At 52.1% G+C, this 17,715-nt stretch overlaps 1 protein-coding gene across 2 annotated transcripts; it reads left to right on the top strand.

The window, feature by feature from the left end:
* On the top strand, nt 1–17,715 carry Dmkn (dermokine). 2 transcript variants are annotated; one of them, XM_075958131.1, is made up of 20 exons: nt 1–653; nt 904–1,071; nt 1,164–1,220; nt 1,423–1,467; nt 1,612–1,776; nt 2,673–2,717; nt 3,268–3,330; nt 3,503–3,553; nt 6,032–6,079; nt 7,623–7,682; nt 7,821–7,868; nt 8,275–8,322; nt 11,868–11,924; nt 12,508–12,552; nt 14,006–14,053; nt 14,160–14,210; nt 14,517–14,588; nt 16,002–16,025; nt 16,133–16,180; nt 17,397–17,534. In XM_075958131.1, the coding sequence occupies exons 1-19, from the start codon at nt 276–278 to the stop codon at nt 16,178–16,180; spliced, it is 1,521 nt and encodes a 506-aa protein (XP_075814246.1). In that variant the 5' UTR covers nt 1–275; the 3' UTR covers nt 17,397–17,534. The 2 variants fall into 2 exon arrangements, with proteins under 2 accessions (XP_075814246.1, XP_075814237.1); XM_075958122.1 differs by lacking the exons at nt 1–653; nt 904–1,071; nt 1,164–1,220; ... (9 more) ...; nt 11,868–11,924; nt 12,508–12,552 and adding an exon at nt 12,797–12,894 and having other exon boundaries at nt 14,169–14,210; nt 17,397–17,715.

Raw genomic sequence — 17,715 nt, 5'->3', positions numbered from 1 at the left:
ATTACCCTATCGGCGGGTAGGCCCTGAGTCACTGGAGGAGGGACTTTGTGCTGCCCAGCCCTGCTACCTTCTCCCAACCTACAGTATAAGGGGCAGTGGCAAGAAGGACGATTCTGGAAAGCAGGGGAGTCTGGGAAGAGAGAGAAGGGCTGTGGGTCCTGAGGGAGGGAGAGCAAGAAAGCAGAGGAAGAAAGAAAGGCAGGAGGTTCCATAGTACAGAAGAAGAAAGAAGGGAGCAAGAACCACTTTGGGCTGCAAAGATCCACAGGGGAGAGATGAAGCTGAGAGGGTCCCTGGCCTGTTTCCTGCTGACCCTGTGTCTGGGGAGCGGGACAGCCAGCCCACTGCAGAATGGTGGAGAAGGCATAGGAGCAAGCGCTTCTCAAGGAATGGGAGATGCTGTTAGCCAAGGAGTTGGAGAGGCTGTGGGCCAAGGGGCCAAAGAAGCAGCCAGCTCCGGGATCCAGGATGCCCTTGGTCAGGGTCATGGAGGGGAAGGTGGCTATGCACTGAGGGGGGCCAGAGGGGATGCTTTCGACCACAGGCTTGGGGAAGCAGCGCGATCTCTGGGGAACAGTGGCAACGAGGTTGGCAAACAGGCTGAGGATGTCATTCGACGCGGGATGGATGCTGTCCACAACTCCAAGTCTTGGGTGAGTGGTCGGGAAGCTGGGAGTACTGATGGAGCTGAGGGTGGCTGCGGCAGGAACCCTGAGAAGTGGGTCAGAGGGCGACCAGATGGCTCTTTGGTGGCTGCCTGGGACGGTTTCTTTTGCTGTCGTGAGTCTTCTACCATATAGACTCTCTTTCCCCTCCTCTCCCCCCTGCCCCATTGTGTTGGTTCCCTCTCTCTTGTGAGTGTCAGAGATGGGCACACTAAGGATGTGTGTGTTGTCCTTTCAGGGGACATCTGGAGGCCACGGAATTCTTGGCTCTCAGGTAGGTCATGGTAACCCCGGTGGTCAAGGGACTCCCTGGACCTCACAAGGCAACTTTGGAACCAACTCTCTGGGTGGCTCTATGGGTCAGGGTGGCGATGGCAGGTCATTCAACTATGAGGCCAATGCTCAGGTAAAGTCACCACCCAGATCCATCCCTTGATCCTGCCCTCCCCACCCCTCCTTATCCTCTGGTTTCTAAACTGGGTTTCACCCTCCCTGCAGGGAGCTGTGGCTCAACCTGGCTACGGGTCAGTGAGAGGCAGCAACCAGAACTCAGGGGTAAGATAGAAGGGTGCATGGGACAGAACAGGGGAGGGACAGAGAGGAAAGGAAGAGGGGGAGGGAAGGGATGGACGTCACAGGCCGGGGAAGATGGAGGGAAGTGGAAGGGGGTGAGGAAGTCAGGACACAGGTGGCAAAGAGGCCTGGCCTGTGGAGTGGCTTTGATACTCTGCCTTTGGGTATCCCCTTCCATTCACAGTGTACCAACCCCCCACCATCTGACTCCCGTGAAAGCAACTATGGGGTAAGAGGAGCCTGTGGTTCAGGACTGGGGAGGCTGGGATGCACTGCTTCCTAGGTGGGCTGAGGTCGTGCAAGGCCAAGGAAGGGGTCAAGGACAAGTGCAGGGGCCCTGTTCTTACCTGTTGCTCTGTTCTTCTGCCCACAGGGAAGCAGCAGTGGTGGTGGCAATGGTGGCCATGGTAGCAGCAGTCAAGGTGGCAGCAATGGCAATAGTTATGGCAACGGTGGCCATGGCAACGGTGGCCAAGGCAACAGTGGCCACGGCAATGGTGGCCAAGGCAACAGTGGCAACAGTGGTTCTGGGTCCCGGGTAAGTTGCTTCCTTGGGTTGAGGTGACGGTCCTGATGGTGAGGACCCAGGCTCTGGGGTTTCCCTTAAAGTTGTCAACAGCCCTAGAATGGATGGTGTCAGTGACAGTGGTCACCCTGGGACTCCTTCAGCCCTGGTTCCCCACCCGCCCAGCCCTAATAACAGGGTTCCTTACGAAGGGGCACTGACTTCCTACATCACTTACTCCTTTCCTGTGCCTGCTGCCATGGTGGGAGAGTTCTGGTTCAGGTCTAACCTTTGCTCCTTGCTGAGTAGAGCTGAGGGTGAGGGGCCGGAGGAGACAGGTGGGCCTAGGACAATAGTGTTCTCTCCAGCACCTGGAAGGCTAAGGCAGGAGGATTGCTGTGAGTTTGAGGCCAACCAGGGCTGCATCTCAAACAAAGTAGACAAGTCTGCCCCCACTTGTTTGGGATGCTTCAGGAAGAATGGGATGGGGAGAGATGGGTTGTACCCATAGAGACTTAAGGACAGCTGTGGTGTAGACGGCACCTGTCAGGCCCCCACGTGATGGTGGGAGAACCAGAGGGGCATCTTAGAGATGAGCTCCAAGACAGGATGTCCAAACTCGGGCCACACAGGGATGTCACACCTTAGGGGTCTGAGAACGGTCCCAGTCAAAGGAGGCGCTCAGTGGATACACAGTGCTTCACCTAGCATGTCCGAAGTCCTGGGTCCCATCCCCAATCCCACATGAGCCAAGTGTGGTGACACACTCCTCTCATCCTAGCTCCCTGGGGGTGGCTGCTGGGTCAGGAGTTAAGGTCATCCATGGCTACGTAATGAGTTCAAGGCTATGAATAGATGAATAAATTAAGCCGCTGTTGACGCCACCGGTGGCTTTGCATGCAGTCTGAGAACCCTCTCTCTCCATTCAGGACATTGAAACGTCTAATTTTGATGAAGGCTATTCAGTCTCCAGGGTAAGGACTCTAGAGTCTCCCCTTTTGTTCTAAGAAGGGGTGCATAAAGAAGGGTGTGTTAGAGCAGGCTCTAGCCTGCCCCCTAGTGGCAGTTCTTTAAAACAATTTTTATGAGGTGTGTATGTGTATGTAGGTACGTGTTCGTGTGTGCAGGTGCCCATGGAGGCCAGACTGATGGGTCTCTGAAGCTGCAGTTCCAGGCGATTGTGAGCTGCCCAACATGGGCACTGGGAACTGAACTCGGGTCCTCTGGAAGAATATGTGCTCCTAACCTCTGAGTCATCTCTTCAGCCTCCCCTCCAATGGCAGCTTCTTAGAGTCGTGTGCATGTGTGAGCGTGTGCGTTTGTGTGTGTTGGAGAGCTAAACAGCTCAGACCCTCAAGGGAACTGTGTATTTCTAAACCCTGGGCTATACTTGGCCTTCTTCTTGTACTAAAGTTCGGCCTCTAGCAACCAGTTGGCCATAGGTGAGGAAAGAATGGAGACTGGAGAGATGGCTGGGGACTCCTGGGTTCCTTTGTGCACACTATGAGGATTCTTTCCTTGCAGGGAACTGGCTCGTCCTCGTCCTCGGGCAGCAGAGGTGGAAGTGGTGGTGGGAACAGACCTGAGGTGAGTGGCCAGGGAGTACATGTGGACCCAGATGCTGGAAGAGGAGTCGGGGTGGGGCTCGGCTGAACGTGGTGGGCATTGCTGCCTCCCGAGGGGAGCTGATTGCTATGCTGACATGGGGGCTGAGATTGTAGATCACTGGGAGATTGAGAAAAAAATCTTTCCTCCACAGTGTGACAACCCAGGGGATGATGCACGCACGGCTGGAGGATCTAGTAATCAGGTGAGAGACAAACCTTTTGTTATTGTGACTGTGCTGTGGCCCCAGGAGCACGCTCTACTCAGCCATCGTTACTGATGCTCACCTCCATCCAATCCCTGCAGGGAACCTAAGCATAGACCCCTAAAAACCCAAGTCTCCTAAGTCACAGTGGACAACTTGACAGCATTCCTCGTGTGTGCGCGCAAGCATGTGTGATCTGCCAGGGACTGAACCATGGGCCTTATTCTTGCTAGGCATCCGCTTTACCACTGAGCCACAGCCCTTCACTGGGGCATTCTGGGCAGGTGCTCTAACTGCTGAGCAGCCATGCCCTCCCCAGCCCCTCAGTGCTGGATTCTAGGCAAATATACCACCTTGGAACTGGTCTTCATTTTCTGTCCTTAACTTCCTTCCTTCCTTCCTTCCTTCCTTCCTTCCTTCCTTCCTTCCTTTTCTTTCTTTTTTAGACAAGACCTCCCTAACAGGGTTGGTTCAACTGGCCTGAAACACAGAACAATCCTTTTGCCTTAGCTTTGTAAATGCTGAGATTGCAGGCATAAACCACGAAGCCCAGCTTCTTTTAGCTTCTATCTTGAGACTGGGGCTCACTAAGTTCCTTAGGCTGGCCTTGAACTCCCTAAACAGTAGCCCAAACAGGCCTTAAACACGGATGGCAAACCCTATGCCTTATGCTTGGCTTTACATCCAGACTAGGCTACGAGGAATTCCTGCGTAACCAGTCTGATTTCATTTATTTTTGAGAAAGGCCCTCTCTCACTCGAGCCCAGGCTACCTTCAGACTTTTGATCCTCCTGCCTCTGTCTCTTGAGTGCCAGAGTCACAGGTGTGACAGATATTTCAAACATCCTATCCCTGGCCGGTGGCCAGAATGCAGTGAACTCTAGTAGTGCACATACACACCTTCCTTAGCTATTCTGGAAATCTGGGCACTAGGGTCGGTGCCCGCAATGATGCTGGCTGAGTGGGTGTGACACTCCTGTCCACACCTAGAGGTCTTGTGCAAAGTGCAGGTTGAGCCAGCAGATCTGGTGTGGGGCTGGGACTCTGAGTTTCTCATCCGTTCCCTGGAGATATTGAGGTTGCTGGGCTGGGCCCTGGTGGCAGCGGAGGTCACTGGGCAAGGGGTAGGATGAGATGGGGAGAAGATGGAGAGGCGAGAAAGACTGAGCAGAGGCAGCTCTCCGAAGAACCTGTATATTAGGGTGCTAATTTTTATGGGTTCCCAGGTTTTAAGAGCAACTCTTTCAGCTTGTTAACTCTTGTTCCTTTATTATTTATTTAATTAGAGACAGGGTTTCTCCATGCAACTGTCCGGATTGTCCTCGAATTCACTCTCTAGACCAGGCTGCCTTTGAACTCACCGATAACCACCTTTCTCTGCTTTCTAAATGCTGGGATTAAAGGCATGTGCCACCACTGCCCAGTTGATTTATTTTTTAAATCACTTTTAAGAATATAGGGCGTCAGCTTTAGTACCAGCACGTGGGAGGCAGAGGCAGAGGCAGGCAGATCACTGTGAGATCCAGGAAAACCAGGGCTAGAGTGAAACTCTGTCCTGAAAAACAAAACAAACAGAAAAGAGCAAATACCAAAGGGAGTCAACAACGTCATGGCTGTTTCTGTGGTTGCTGCCATTGGTGCATTATTTTATTTTATTATTTATTTATTTTTTAAATATTTATTTATTTATTATGTATACATTATTCTGTGTGAGCCACCATGTGGTTGCTGGGAATTGAACTCAGGACCTTTGGAAGAACAGGCAATGCTCTTAACTTCTGAGCCATCTCTTCCGCCCTGGTGTATTATTTTAAATGTCTCTACGATTCTCTAGTATTTACAAGTACTTACATAATTTTATATTTTTCTCCTTTTCTTCCTTTTATGTTACTTTAGCAGAGAACAGGGAGGTCCCAGAGGTCTCAGGGGACATCAGGGCAGGGGGACGGCAGCTTTTGAGAGTAGATACTTTGCGTGTACCAGTCTTCCGTAGTAATACTAACAAGGCAGGTATCCCACATTCTGGCCAGGTCCTCAGTGGGAACGAGGAACAGACAATGGAGCTGCTGATCTCTAACTCCGGAGGTGCCTAAGCAGCATAGCCACATAATGTGTGCCACACCAGCAGCCACCCCCCTTCTGCCTGGTACAGGCACCAGCGGCCACCCTCTTTCTGCCCAGTGCAGACACCAGCCCATCTGGAGTTTCTAGTCTGTCAGTTTAGTCCAGCAGGCCGGCCAGGGGAAGATGGAGATGACTTAGTCACAATTCTGTGGGTTCTGGAGAAATGGATATTAGCAGATACTGATGTATTAGTAAGCATGAGTGAGCAGTCACTGGCCACCCCTGAGATGTTGGAGCAGTATCTGGAGGAGTCTCAGGAGAGAAGGCCCTGCCCACACTCCTCTCTCCACCCCTGCACCCCTCTGTCCTACCTTCCCTTAAACTGACTTCTGTGCTTTATGTCTGTCTCCCTAGGAAAGTAGAGAAAGCAGCCGTCTCCTTGGGGGCTCCCATGACTACCAGGTGAGTCAGGGGTCAGGGTGGCTTAGCAGAAGGGACAGTAGAGAGTGGGACAGAATGCCAAGAGACAAAAATTTAAGGACTGCCTAATCTATAGCATGTTCAAAGCTAGTTGAACTAGCAACTTGGAGAGAGTCTTTTGTAAAAAATAAAAGATAACTAGGGTGTGGCTCAGTGGTAGAGCCCCTGCTTAGAATCCCCCAGTGAGGGGCTGGGATGTGGCTCAGTGGTAGAGCCCTTGCCTAGAATCCCCCAGTGAGGGGCTGGGGTGTGGCTCAGTGGTAGAGCCCTTGCCTAGAATCCCCCAGTGAGGGGCTGGGGTGTGGCTCAGTGGTAGAGCCCTTGCCTAGAATCCCCCAGTGAGGGGCTGGGGTGTGGCTCAGTGGTAGAGCCCCTGCCTAGAATCCCCCAGTGAGGGGCTGGGGTGTGGCTCAGTGGTAGAGCCCCTGCTCAACATATGTAAAACCCTAGATCCAATTCCCAGTGATTCCTGCCCCACCCATCGAGGTCAAGAGAATATGCATGCATATGTGTGTATATATACATACACATATGTTCATTTCAATGTACCTAATACATAAATATTGAGGAGTGGAAAATTGCTGAACTTTGGGTATAAGGGTGGGGGTTAAAAGTCAAGTCCACCGCTCATCATCTATGCTTTTTCAGACAAGTCAATTGACCTCTTAGTAAACCCTGATCTGCTCACCTACCGTAGCAACTCTAGACTTTTCTGTACCATAATCAAACCAGGGTCCAGACAAGCAGACAGAACTGATACTGTTGGCCACTTCCAGAGAAATAAAGTCATCTCAATATAACCTACACTGTGGTGCTTGGCACACAGTGGGGCCACACGGTTTTCATCATTCTCACTGGGCTCTGTCGGGGCCAGGCAGAAGAAAGTGGAGGCAAGCCGGGCAGTGGTGGCGCATGCCTTTAATCCTAGCACTCAGGATGCAGAGGCAGGCGGATCTCTGAGTTCGAGGCCAGCCTGGTCTACAATAGCTAGGTAGTTCCAGGACAGGCTCCAAAGCCCAAAGCTACAGAGAAACCCTGTCTCGAAAAACCAAAAAAAAAAAAAAAAAGGAAGTGGAGGCGAAAATGTGGCAGTCAGGCATGGTGGTGGATCACCATCACCCCTGTAAGCCTGGGAGGCGACGCAGGGGATCACTGCAAGTTTAAGGCTAGCCTGGGCTACACAGTGAATGCACGTCTCAAGAGATCAGGTCAGCTGTGTGGGTGAAGTCATTTCTGAGCTGGGAGTTCAGGCGTGGGAGAGAGAAGAGATGTGGGGCCGGGGGAGGAGATGGGCGGGCCTGGAATAGTCTGGGTGGGTCCAGGGGAGGAGATGGGCGGACCTGGAATAGTCTGGGTGGGGCCAGGGGAGGAGATGGGCGGACCTGGAATAGTCTGGGTGGGGCCAGGGGAGGAGATGGGCGGGCCTGGAATACTCTGGGTGGGGCCAGGGGAGGAGATGGGCGGGCCTGGAATAGTCTGGCAGGTGGACATGAGCCTTGAACATGGCTTCCTTTCCGCTTCCCAGGAGCATGGGTACCATGGGGACGGTGGGCACAATGAAGCTGTCAGTGGACTCAAAACTTTGGTGAGTGGCCGTACTTACTCTCCCTTGGGCTGGGACTGGGGTGCCAGGCATCCTTGCTCCTCCCTGACACCCGTATCTCCTGCCTCTTGCTCACAAAGCAGACTCTTAACTTCCCGCCATTTCTTGTCCATTCCTTAGAACTCTGACCCATCTTCCTCGCCTTTCAACTTTGACAGTTTCTGGGAGGTAAGTTTTGCAAGCTTGCTCGGCACCCCTGAGGAGAAGCAACCCCACTTCCTCAGTCCTCCACATGCCAAGAAAAAGCCACGGCCTTGACCTTCTCCTTTAAAATCTTTAAAATTTCATTTTAATTTCATGCATATGAGTGCTTGGCTTACTCATATGTTTGTGTGCACACATATGTGTACCTGGTGTCAGCAGAGGCCAGAAAAGGACATCGGATTTCCTGGAATTGGAGTTACAGATGGCTGTGAGCCACTATGTGGTTGCTGGGAATAGAACTCGGGACCTCTGGAGAGAGCATCCTGAGCTCTTAACCACGGAGCCATCTCTCCAGCTCAGCCCTTGACATTTTCTGATCAAAAACAAAACAAAACAAACACTGTTTTATATCCTTTTGTTTTCCCTGCAGAATTTTAAATCCAAGATGCCTTTTATTAACTGGGATGCCATAAACAAGGTAAGGGCCTGAAGGCCACGCCCTCGCTGATTTGAGAGCAGAGGACCAGAGAGGAGAGCTAGATGCCTTCCCGGTGTGGCAGAGGGTAGTAACGAAGACTGTTAAGGTGTTTAGGCAAACGCTCAAACTGAATGGGTCCACAAGTAGGGGGCCATGGAGACCTGGGAAGATAGGGTGAACTCAGAAATTGTTGGGTACTGGCAATGAGCAGTGGGGGGGGTCTTTAATATCTCAGCTTAAAGAACCAGGTGAATCGTCAATCTCAGTCTTCCCTTTAGACCTATGAGATGCAGGCTTGTAGTCCCTGCAATTTGGGAAGAAAGGGTGGTAGGGCTCGCAAATTTGAGGCCACCCTGAACTACAGAGTGAGTTCATAACCTGCTTAGGCAATTTAAGGAGATAATATCTCAAAATTAAAACCCATCAGTGAAGGTCTGAGCTGAAACTCAGTGTGGAATCCCTTCATATAATCCCCCAGTGAGGGGTTAGGGGCATGGTTCAGTGGTAGAGCATCTGCCTAGAATCCCTACTGAGGAGCTGGGGATGTGGCTCAGTGGTAGAACCCTGCCTAGAATCCCCCAGTGAGGGGCTGGGGTGTGGCTCAGTAGTAGAGCCCCTGCCTAGAATCCCCCAGTGAGGGGCTGGGGTGTGGCTCAGTAGTAGAGCCCCTGCCTAGAATCCCCCAGTGAGGGGCTGGGGTGTGGCTCAGTAGTAGAGCCCCTGCCTAGAATCCCCCAGTGAGGGGCTGGGGTGTGGCTCAGTGGTAGAGCCCCTGCCTAGAATCCCCCAGTGAGGGGCTGGGGTGTGGCTCAGTAGTAGAGCCCCTGCCTAGAATCCCCCAGTGAGGGGCTGGGGTGTGGCTCAGTGGTAGAGCCCCTGCCTAGAATCCCCCAGTGAGGGGCTGAGTGCATGGCCCAGTGGTAGAGCCGCTTACCTAGCACAGGTGAAACTCTCTGTTCAATCCCTAGCTCTACACAAAAGGGATTAGGTAGACTGAGTAGACTCGATCCTCGGGAATTTGCTGCATGAGGAGTCGCATGGATGTACAAAGCCATATGAAGACTAAAATACCCAGAGAGACAAAGAAAATGGACAGGGGGAGCTGCTGAGAACCAGATGCATGACAGGTCTTGGGAGAGACCCTGCTCGTGTGTAAGCCTCACAGCTCGGCAGAGAAACCTTTTCTCCTTCTCCCTGCCCTACCCATCCCATCTCACAGTGGATGCCCCTGGCCAGGATAACTTGACGACATGATAACTTGTTGGGAAATGAGAGGATGAAGGGCAAAGAGAAACCCGAATTCTCCAGGCAGAAGCTGGGACTGCAGGTAGCAGATGGGCCTGTTATGCCACTTTAAAAAAGCTAACTTGGAGTTTATTTTTCCTTTTTTTTAAAGTTTACTTTTTAAATTTTTTCCGTTTTGTTATTTGTGTCTGTCTCTGTGTGTTGGGAAGCAGTACTCATGGAGGCCAGAAGAGGGCATTGGATCCCTGAGAGCTGGAGTTACAGGCAGTTGTAACCAGCCTGATGTAGTTGCTGGGATCTGAACTCTGTTCGCTACAAGAACAAGTACTCTTAAACACTAAGCCATGCCTCCAGCCCTAATTTTAGTTTAAACAATAAATTTTTTTCAGTGCTTGGGATTGAACCTAGGGCCAAAAGAGATCCAGACAAAGTGTTCTACCACTAAGCCACACCCCCTTCCCCTTACTGGGGGATTCTAGGCAGAGGCTCTACCACTGAGTCATGTCCCAGCCCCTCACTGGGGGATTCTAGGCAGGGGCTTTACCACTGAACCACATCTCTAGCATTCTTTTTCACTTTTTATTTTGAGACAGAGTTTCACTAAGTTGTCAAGGCAGTCCTTGAACTCATAATCTTCCTGCCTCAGCTTCCTGAGTAGCTGGAATGACAGGGTTGCTACACAGACTCAGGAAAATTGGAGGCTGTTAAGAAACAACAGTACACACCCAAGAGGTCCAGGTGACCTTCTCATGAATCACCAAGGCACATTAAGAATAAAAAGAACACGAATTACTTGCCAAACTTTAAAAATTGGATGACTTCACTTCATGATCTAGGTGCTTGACTCATCTCGAAAGATCTGGCCCCTCTGGGACCCCTTTCCATGGTACAGGGTGCTCCTACACTGTACTGTGGGTTCTCTAGTGACTATTCTGATCTGTCTGTCAAGCATTCTAGTCACCTGATTGGCTCTTTGTGCTGCTGAAATTTTAATCCTTATCCTAAAACGTCCTTCCCAAGACTTAGGGTTTTTATGGGACAGCGGCAGTGGTGAAATGGGGACAGAATTACCCACATCTCAGGAAAGCCTGTTTGAAGTCTGAGGGAATGGGGCAGCGGTATGAGAGATGGGTATTTCCCGGTGGCAACACATTTCTAGTGTAAATGAACAAAATAAATTCCGTTTTTGTACCTTATTATTTAATTTTGAGACAAAGCCTCCCAATATAGCTCAGGCTAGCCTTGAACTCACTAGGTAGCCTGGGTTTACCTCAAACTTTAGTGTTTCCTGACTCAGCTGCCCGAGTGCTGGGATTCTAGGCATGTACCACCGTACCTTGAGTGAGGGGTCTGCATATATATATATATATATATATATATCAGCTTCTAGTAGGGCAAGCTTCCTTGCTGTGGTCCTTGAGGGACTAATGATCCCCTAGGAGACCAGGGCACAGGCTAACACTGTACCAAGCATTTTTGCGCATCTGGGGAATGCTAGCTAGGTGGAATTCACAGGGACTGGCCTCCTAGCAGGTTAGTCTAGAAGAAAGGGGTAGGCAGAGATGGGCAGGGTAGGGCATTCAGCTTCCCCAGTGGGAGGGGGTTGGGAGAGCTGAGCGGCCTACTTCAGCCAGTGGGATGAGCGAGGGGAGGGGCATGAGCCCAACCGGGGATATCCGGCTTGTGTGGACTGACGATAGTGTCTTAAAAGATCCAGGCAGAATCCGAGAGCAGTGTTCCCTGCTAGCCTTCCCCTGCCCAGTGCTCCCCAGAGATACCCACTCCCCCAGCTTCCTCTTAGAACCCATTTCTCCGCTCAGGACAAAGGGAGCTCTCGCAAACCATGACCACCAGACGAGGAGCTACCAGCTGGATGGGAGTCCCACCATTCCCTCAGTCCTGACTCTCACCCTGCCCCCTGGAAATAAACCGTAGCTGTCCCACACTGCTGGTCTCCGTTCCTTTCTTTGCCTCCAGTGTTGCCCTGGGGGGGGGGGTAGGGAGATGTGTTGGCGACTGGCAGCCCTGGGTCCTGAGGGTTTTGTGACAGTTGTGTTGTATCCAGGAGAGGGACAGAGCCAGGTCTGGGCAGGCACACGGCCTGGACCTCTAGCCCGTCGCTCTTGTTCTCTGTTCTCCTTCCAGGTTCTGGTGTACCTAGAGACTCCCAGAATCCCTTGCACACATTAGTTACAAGGCATCTCTTTGAAGGCTGAAAAGAGGCGGGAGCGGGAGTCAGGGCTTTAGGTGAGCAGTGGCGGGGGTTCCCTGCTAACCTGTTCCCCATCTTCTGTTCACAGGGCCACCTCCCGCCTCCCAGCACTCGTGCCTTACTCTACTTCCGCAGACTCTGGGAGGTAGGAGAAATCCCACTTTCCAAAGACCTGGGGATCCCGCCCCCACATCTATCTCCCTCAAAGCAGCTATAGCTCACCTACTGCAAACATCGTGTCTCTTTTGGGGGTGTTTGCTTCGTTTCCCCAGTGTTGGGGATTGAACACTGAGCTCTGCGCGTGCTAAGGAAGCACTCTGCTACTAAGCGACACCCCCGGCTCCCCCTCCCTCTCTTCAGCTGTAGCCCTAGCTGGCTTTGAGCTTGCTAGCTAGCCCAGGCTGGCCTTGGATTCACTGTGTAACACAGGCTAGCTTGGAGCTCGCAATCCTCTTGCCTCACTTTCTGAGTGCAGGGTTCAGGGTGTGCACCACCACACCTGAGGGCCTTTCTCATCTTTCAGATAGGCCGTCTCATTATATTTTATCCCTGACACGATCTCAAACTCAAGCACCCCCAATTTCCCGTATGCTTGTCTTCACCCACCCCCAAGCCACACCTGGCCTGTCCTACAGCCAGCCACCTGGCACCCTGCCTGGTGTGTTGTCTCTCCTACCCTCTGAGTTCTGGCACCGTGGGCACTGTCTCATCTCCACTTCTCCTTTCAGAATTTCAAACGCAAGACTCCTTTCTTCAACTGGAAGCAGATTGAGGTAAGGGGGTGGGGGGAGGCAGCTTAGTTCTAGGGGCTCAGGGTTGGCAGTCCCTTGACAGGTAGACGGCTTCCCGATGTCCGATGTCCGTGGTGAGGAAGGACACCTTCCCTTCCCACTTTCTTTGGATTATGCAACCCTGAGTTGGGTGGAGCAGGAGCGAGAGGGAAGCCATGAGTCACCTCAGCAGGAACGGGGTGGGAGGGGTCTCCTGAGGATAAAACCCCAGGGCCAGAGGCTTGGGACTCATTGCACCAGAGCAGAACCATGAAGTCAGCCACCTTCTCCGCTCTGCTGCTTATCCTGCTGGGCGTGGCCTGGTGCGGAGACAGCCACAGCTGGGTGGGTACCGAGGGCAAGTGGGTGGAGGGGGATCCCCAAGATGGGGAGGAGAAAGGACCTGGGATCCACTCTCAAGCAATGGCAAAGGGCTACAGGGGAGGAAGCCGAGGAGAATCAGGCGTTCAGGATGGATGTAGGAGGCCTTAGCAGTTGGGTCTTGGGGAGGATGAGCAGGTCCGTTGTGTCTTGTAGAAAGCCACACCTCAATGCTGCATGACTAGTGGCCTTTGAGAACCAGATCTGAGGTGAAGCTGCCTGAGCTCCTTATGCACACATGTAGGACCAGTGTCCCTGCCTAGAATCCCCCAGTGAGGGGCTGTGGCATGGCTCAGTGGTAGAGCCCCTGCCTAGAATCCCCCAGTGAGGGGCTGTGGCGTGGCTCAGTGGTAGAGCCCCTGCCTAGAATCCCCTAGTGAGGGGCTGGGGTGTGGCTCACTGGTAGAGCCCCTGCCTAGAATCCCCCAGTGAGGGGCTGTGGCGTGGCTCAGTGGTAGAGCCCCTGCCTAGAATCCCCCAGTGAGGGGCTGTGGCGTGGCTCAGTGGTAGAGCCCCTGCCTAGAATTCCCCAGTGAGGGGCTGTGGCATGGCTCAGTGGTAGAGCCCCTGCCTGGAATAGTTTTGATCCTTATTACCTCTGCCAGATGTTGAGGGGCTGTGGGAGTGCACCGAAGACTGCTGTTAATGCTTCCTTGCCTGTTTTCCTGGGAACTAACCTAATCACTGAGCCTCAAGAACACCCTGTAGAATAACATTAGTATAGCAGGATTAAGAGCCCTAGAGGGAGCAGCGGGGTCTAGTGTAGGTACACGGCTGGCTGGAGCTGAGGGATACATGTGGGTTCATCTCCACTCAAAGCTTCCGACCATGCAGCCTGTGTGGGGGTGCAGCTGCTGTTGCCCAACTTGGCTCTTACCCATTGCTCCCCAACCTTGAGTGAGGACACCTGTGCTCTCTATCTATCTGGGCCATCAGCATCCTCCAGTCCTACAGGAGCAGGGTGGGATGGGCAGAGCCCCAGGGGGAAGTAGAGTGGAGGCAGCACAATGTCTGGAAGTTGGTAAGGCCTGGAGGACCTTGGAGCCCCTGACCACAGCTTCCGGCTCCTTCTTAGGGTCCAGATCTGCCGTCGTTGCAGAAGAGGGCAGGTGGCGCCGAGCAGGTGAGTCTCTCTGTCCACAGGCTTCTGGAAAGCCCTGGGTCTCTCAGCCCCATTCCCAAGGCTGGCTAATCTGAAATTCTCTCTTTTGCCCACTCCCACCTGATACTTTTCTCAGCCTGAAGCAGCAAGACAAGAGCTGTCAGCTGTCACATCCAAGGCAAGCTATCTCCTCCCCTGACCCCCTGGCATAGACACCACCCTTTCTCCTGGTCTTCGACTCTCACCTCCCATATCACACTTGAGGAGCTGGGACAGGGACCAGGGAGGGGGAGGAATGACCCGATGGAGTGGGGTCCAGTGGCTTTGTGTGGTAATGTTAAAGAAAGCCCACGTTACAAGAAGGGGCCACAGGGTGGGCTTCTAAGAAACCTGCTGTCTGGGTAAAGAAGTGGGGTCTTTAGTACACAATGGGATGCCATCGTCCCTTCTCCTCTGAACCCCATGCACTTCTTGTTTTCCCCAGAACTACTACAGTAACCCACAGGGGAATCCTACTTATAACTGGCAATACTATACCAAGGCCACCACTGCCAAGGTGAGTCTTGAAAAAGCGTTGCTCTCTGTCTGTCTGTCCGTCCTTTCATCTATCTCTGTGTCTTCTTGGAGCACAGAGAGACTTGCTTCCTTCCTCCATTACATCACTTTATGAGGGAGATTCCAGCGCATCTCCCTGCCCTGCCCTGAGAGTAGATTGGAAGTAGGTGCACCGGCGAAACCTGGGCAACGAGATGCTTCCAGATGGACAGATTACAGGCGCCAGGCCAAACACACAGACTTGCTTTGTGTGTGGCTTTCCTGTCCTTTGTGGGACAGCAGCTGGGGCAGAGGAAAGTAGCCCAGCACATCCTACAAGCCAAGTTTAGGGACAACTTGGTTGGTGGGAAACTGATTTCTTCTTGCCTCAAAGGAAATAATAATAATAATAACAACAATAATAATAATAATAACGTGGGGAAGGGACACTTGAGAGGCTTGTTTGGCATAGTTGCAGACAAGGCAGACTTAGGGGCCCATGAACTGGCTCAGCTAGTAAAGAGGCTTGCTGCTAAGCCTCACAACCTGTGATCAATCCCCTGGATGCACACGGTGAAAGGAGAGGGCGGACTCTTCCACGCTGCCCTCTGACCGCCACATGTGCACTCTGGCCCATATACATATATATACAAAATAAACAAGAAACCAGAAGGCAGTCTTAGGAGTTCGGGATGTGGCTCCACAGTAGAGTGCCCATCGAACAGAGGAAAGGCCCTGGGCTCAATTCCTAGCAATGCAATCAACCAACCAACCATTCAGGAAATAAGCAAGGTGACATTATACTATCGGAGAGTGACTACGGTAGACTCTAATTAGGCTCTCAAAGAAAAGCCAGGCCAGGGACTTCCTTCCATTTCTCAGAGCAGTGAAAGCCCTGGCCAAAGAACCTGCTTCGAAGATTAGAGAAACTCTTAGCCTGGCGACCAAACATCCCAGCGACCTGGATGGGGTGGGGATGGTGACTGAGGCAGGAGGATTCCAGAGTTCACATCTAGCCTGGACAACTTGGAGAGAGTCTGTCTCAAAATATAAGGATCAAAAAAGGGCTAGGGACGTAGCTCAGCGGTAGGACACTTGCCTAGTATGTATGAGGCTCTCTGGCCTCTGTCTAAGGTTGACTTCCACCATCCCATGGACAGGGGAGATCTTCTGCTTCTCCATTGTGTTGTGTGGTGTTTGGCAACCATTATTCAGTATCATCCTGGATTAAACACATGCTGTGGGGGAAAAACCCATAGACTGAGTATCCACAGCCAACCTGAAGGACTTAGCTGAAAATGTTGATTTGTGCGCGTGTGCGCGCGTGTATGTGTAGGGTGTGGTGAGGGGGCCCTTGGGGAACCTGAGGCCAAGGCAGAGCCTAATGAGGGTTGCCATGACGCTGAGTCACCTCCTTCGATCGTCTCTTTTCCAGGGGGCAGTCACACCATCGTCCTCGGTGAGTATGGGGGCTTGAGGAGATGCAGCTGGAGAAGAGGGTGCCCGAGGTTGCTGAGGGTGGAGGTAACAGTGTGATGTCTGCTCAGCTATTCCCTTGTCCTGCAGGCTTCCCGGGCACAACCTGGCCTGCTGAAGTGGCTGAAGTTTTGGTAGGTAAGTGTCCGAGTGTGTAGCACGAATTCTAATTGGTCTTAATAACAAAAACCTGGAGTCTGATATTAGGGAGTGAAAGCTGAAAGATCAGAGAAGCAGAGCAGCCAGCTACTAATTCTTACCTCTTTGAAATCCTCAGACCGAATGGGGTATCCTGTCTCTACAAGTCCTCAGACTGAAAGCCTTGAGATCCTGTCTTCTCCCACCTTATATTCCTTTCTCCACCCAGCTATATCTCTTCCTGTCTCCACCTCCCTAGTGTTGGGATTAAAGGCATGTGACTCCCAAGTACTGGGATTAAAGGTGTGAGCCACCACTGCCTGGCTCTGATTCTCTTTTAGACTGGATAGATCTTGTGTGGCCCAGGGTGGCCTTGAACTCACAGAGATCCATCTACCTCCACCTCCTGAGTGCTGGGTTTAAAGGTGTGCACCAACACTGCCTGACCTCTATGACTAACTAGTGGCCTAGCTCTGCACACTCATCTTCAGGCAAGCTTTATTTGTTTGAGCACAAACAAAATATCCCAAGAGTGGGCCACACAAGACTGAATGCCAGGAGTAGAGTAGCCTCCTCTTGGGCAGGCTGGGAGCGGGGCATTTTTTTGGACCTCAACAAGCAGCAGCAGCAGCAGTCCAGTTTCCTCGGGGTGGATACTGAAGAGGGATTAAGAAGAACACCCTCTTTGTGGGGCCTGGAAAATGGTTCAGGGCTGTCTATGAGCGAGAGAGTGAGGGCAGAATAAAGGGCTGACCAGAGAGGGACAACAAAGGTACGGGACCAAGGAGAAGGCTGGCCTGTGGTACCTGGTACCTACAGACATGCGAGCCTCCCGGGAGGCAAAGGTTCAGAGGCACGGTGAATTAGGACCCCAGGATGGAAGTTTATTTCTCTTGGTGATGTTCTTTTTCACATTTTTGAGACAGGGTCTTTCTATGTAGTTCAGGGGGGCTCCAGACTCCTAATTCTCTCACCTCAGACTCCCAGATGTGGAGACACAGGTGCACACCACCATGCCTGACCTGGAAAGTGGTTACTGAGTACCCCAGTGAGACCACAAAATTTGTTTTCTATAGAAGTAAAAGGGGGGGATTGAAGGTGGACAAGGTAGGAATCTTCATGGAAGGGTTCGTTCTCCATCGATGGGCGGGTATGTATGTGTATGTGTGTGTGTTATACCATCTGTTTTTCTCCTCTTGCATTTTTTTTCTTCTAGAAAATTTCTTCCAGTCACTGCTGATGCTTCAAGAACACAGGTCTTCAGGGAGCTTGGCTGTACTTATCCACAGTTCTCTCTACCGTGCCAGACCTACCTGGGCCTTGACACCTGTCATCCCACCTGGGGACCTGGTTTGCCTGTCCTCATCCTCCCAGTTCAGCTGTGGTGTCTGGAGACCAATCAGCCTCGTTGGATAACCAGCCAGTTTCTTCCCTTTGTCCCGCGTGCAACCGGAAGTTCCCCCAACAACGCAGTAGGAACTCCCTTCCTTCAAATCTCCCTGTGGAAATAAAACATGACTTCTTCGTTTTCCTTA

The sequence above is a fragment of the Microtus pennsylvanicus genome, chromosome 1, assembly GCF_037038515.1.
Source record: "Microtus pennsylvanicus isolate mMicPen1 chromosome 1, mMicPen1.hap1, whole genome shotgun sequence".
Taxonomy (NCBI): Eukaryota; Metazoa; Chordata; class Mammalia; order Rodentia; family Cricetidae; genus Microtus; species Microtus pennsylvanicus.
Note: the sequence above shows the minus strand (reverse complement) of the source record. Positions and strands in the feature narration are given on the sequence as shown.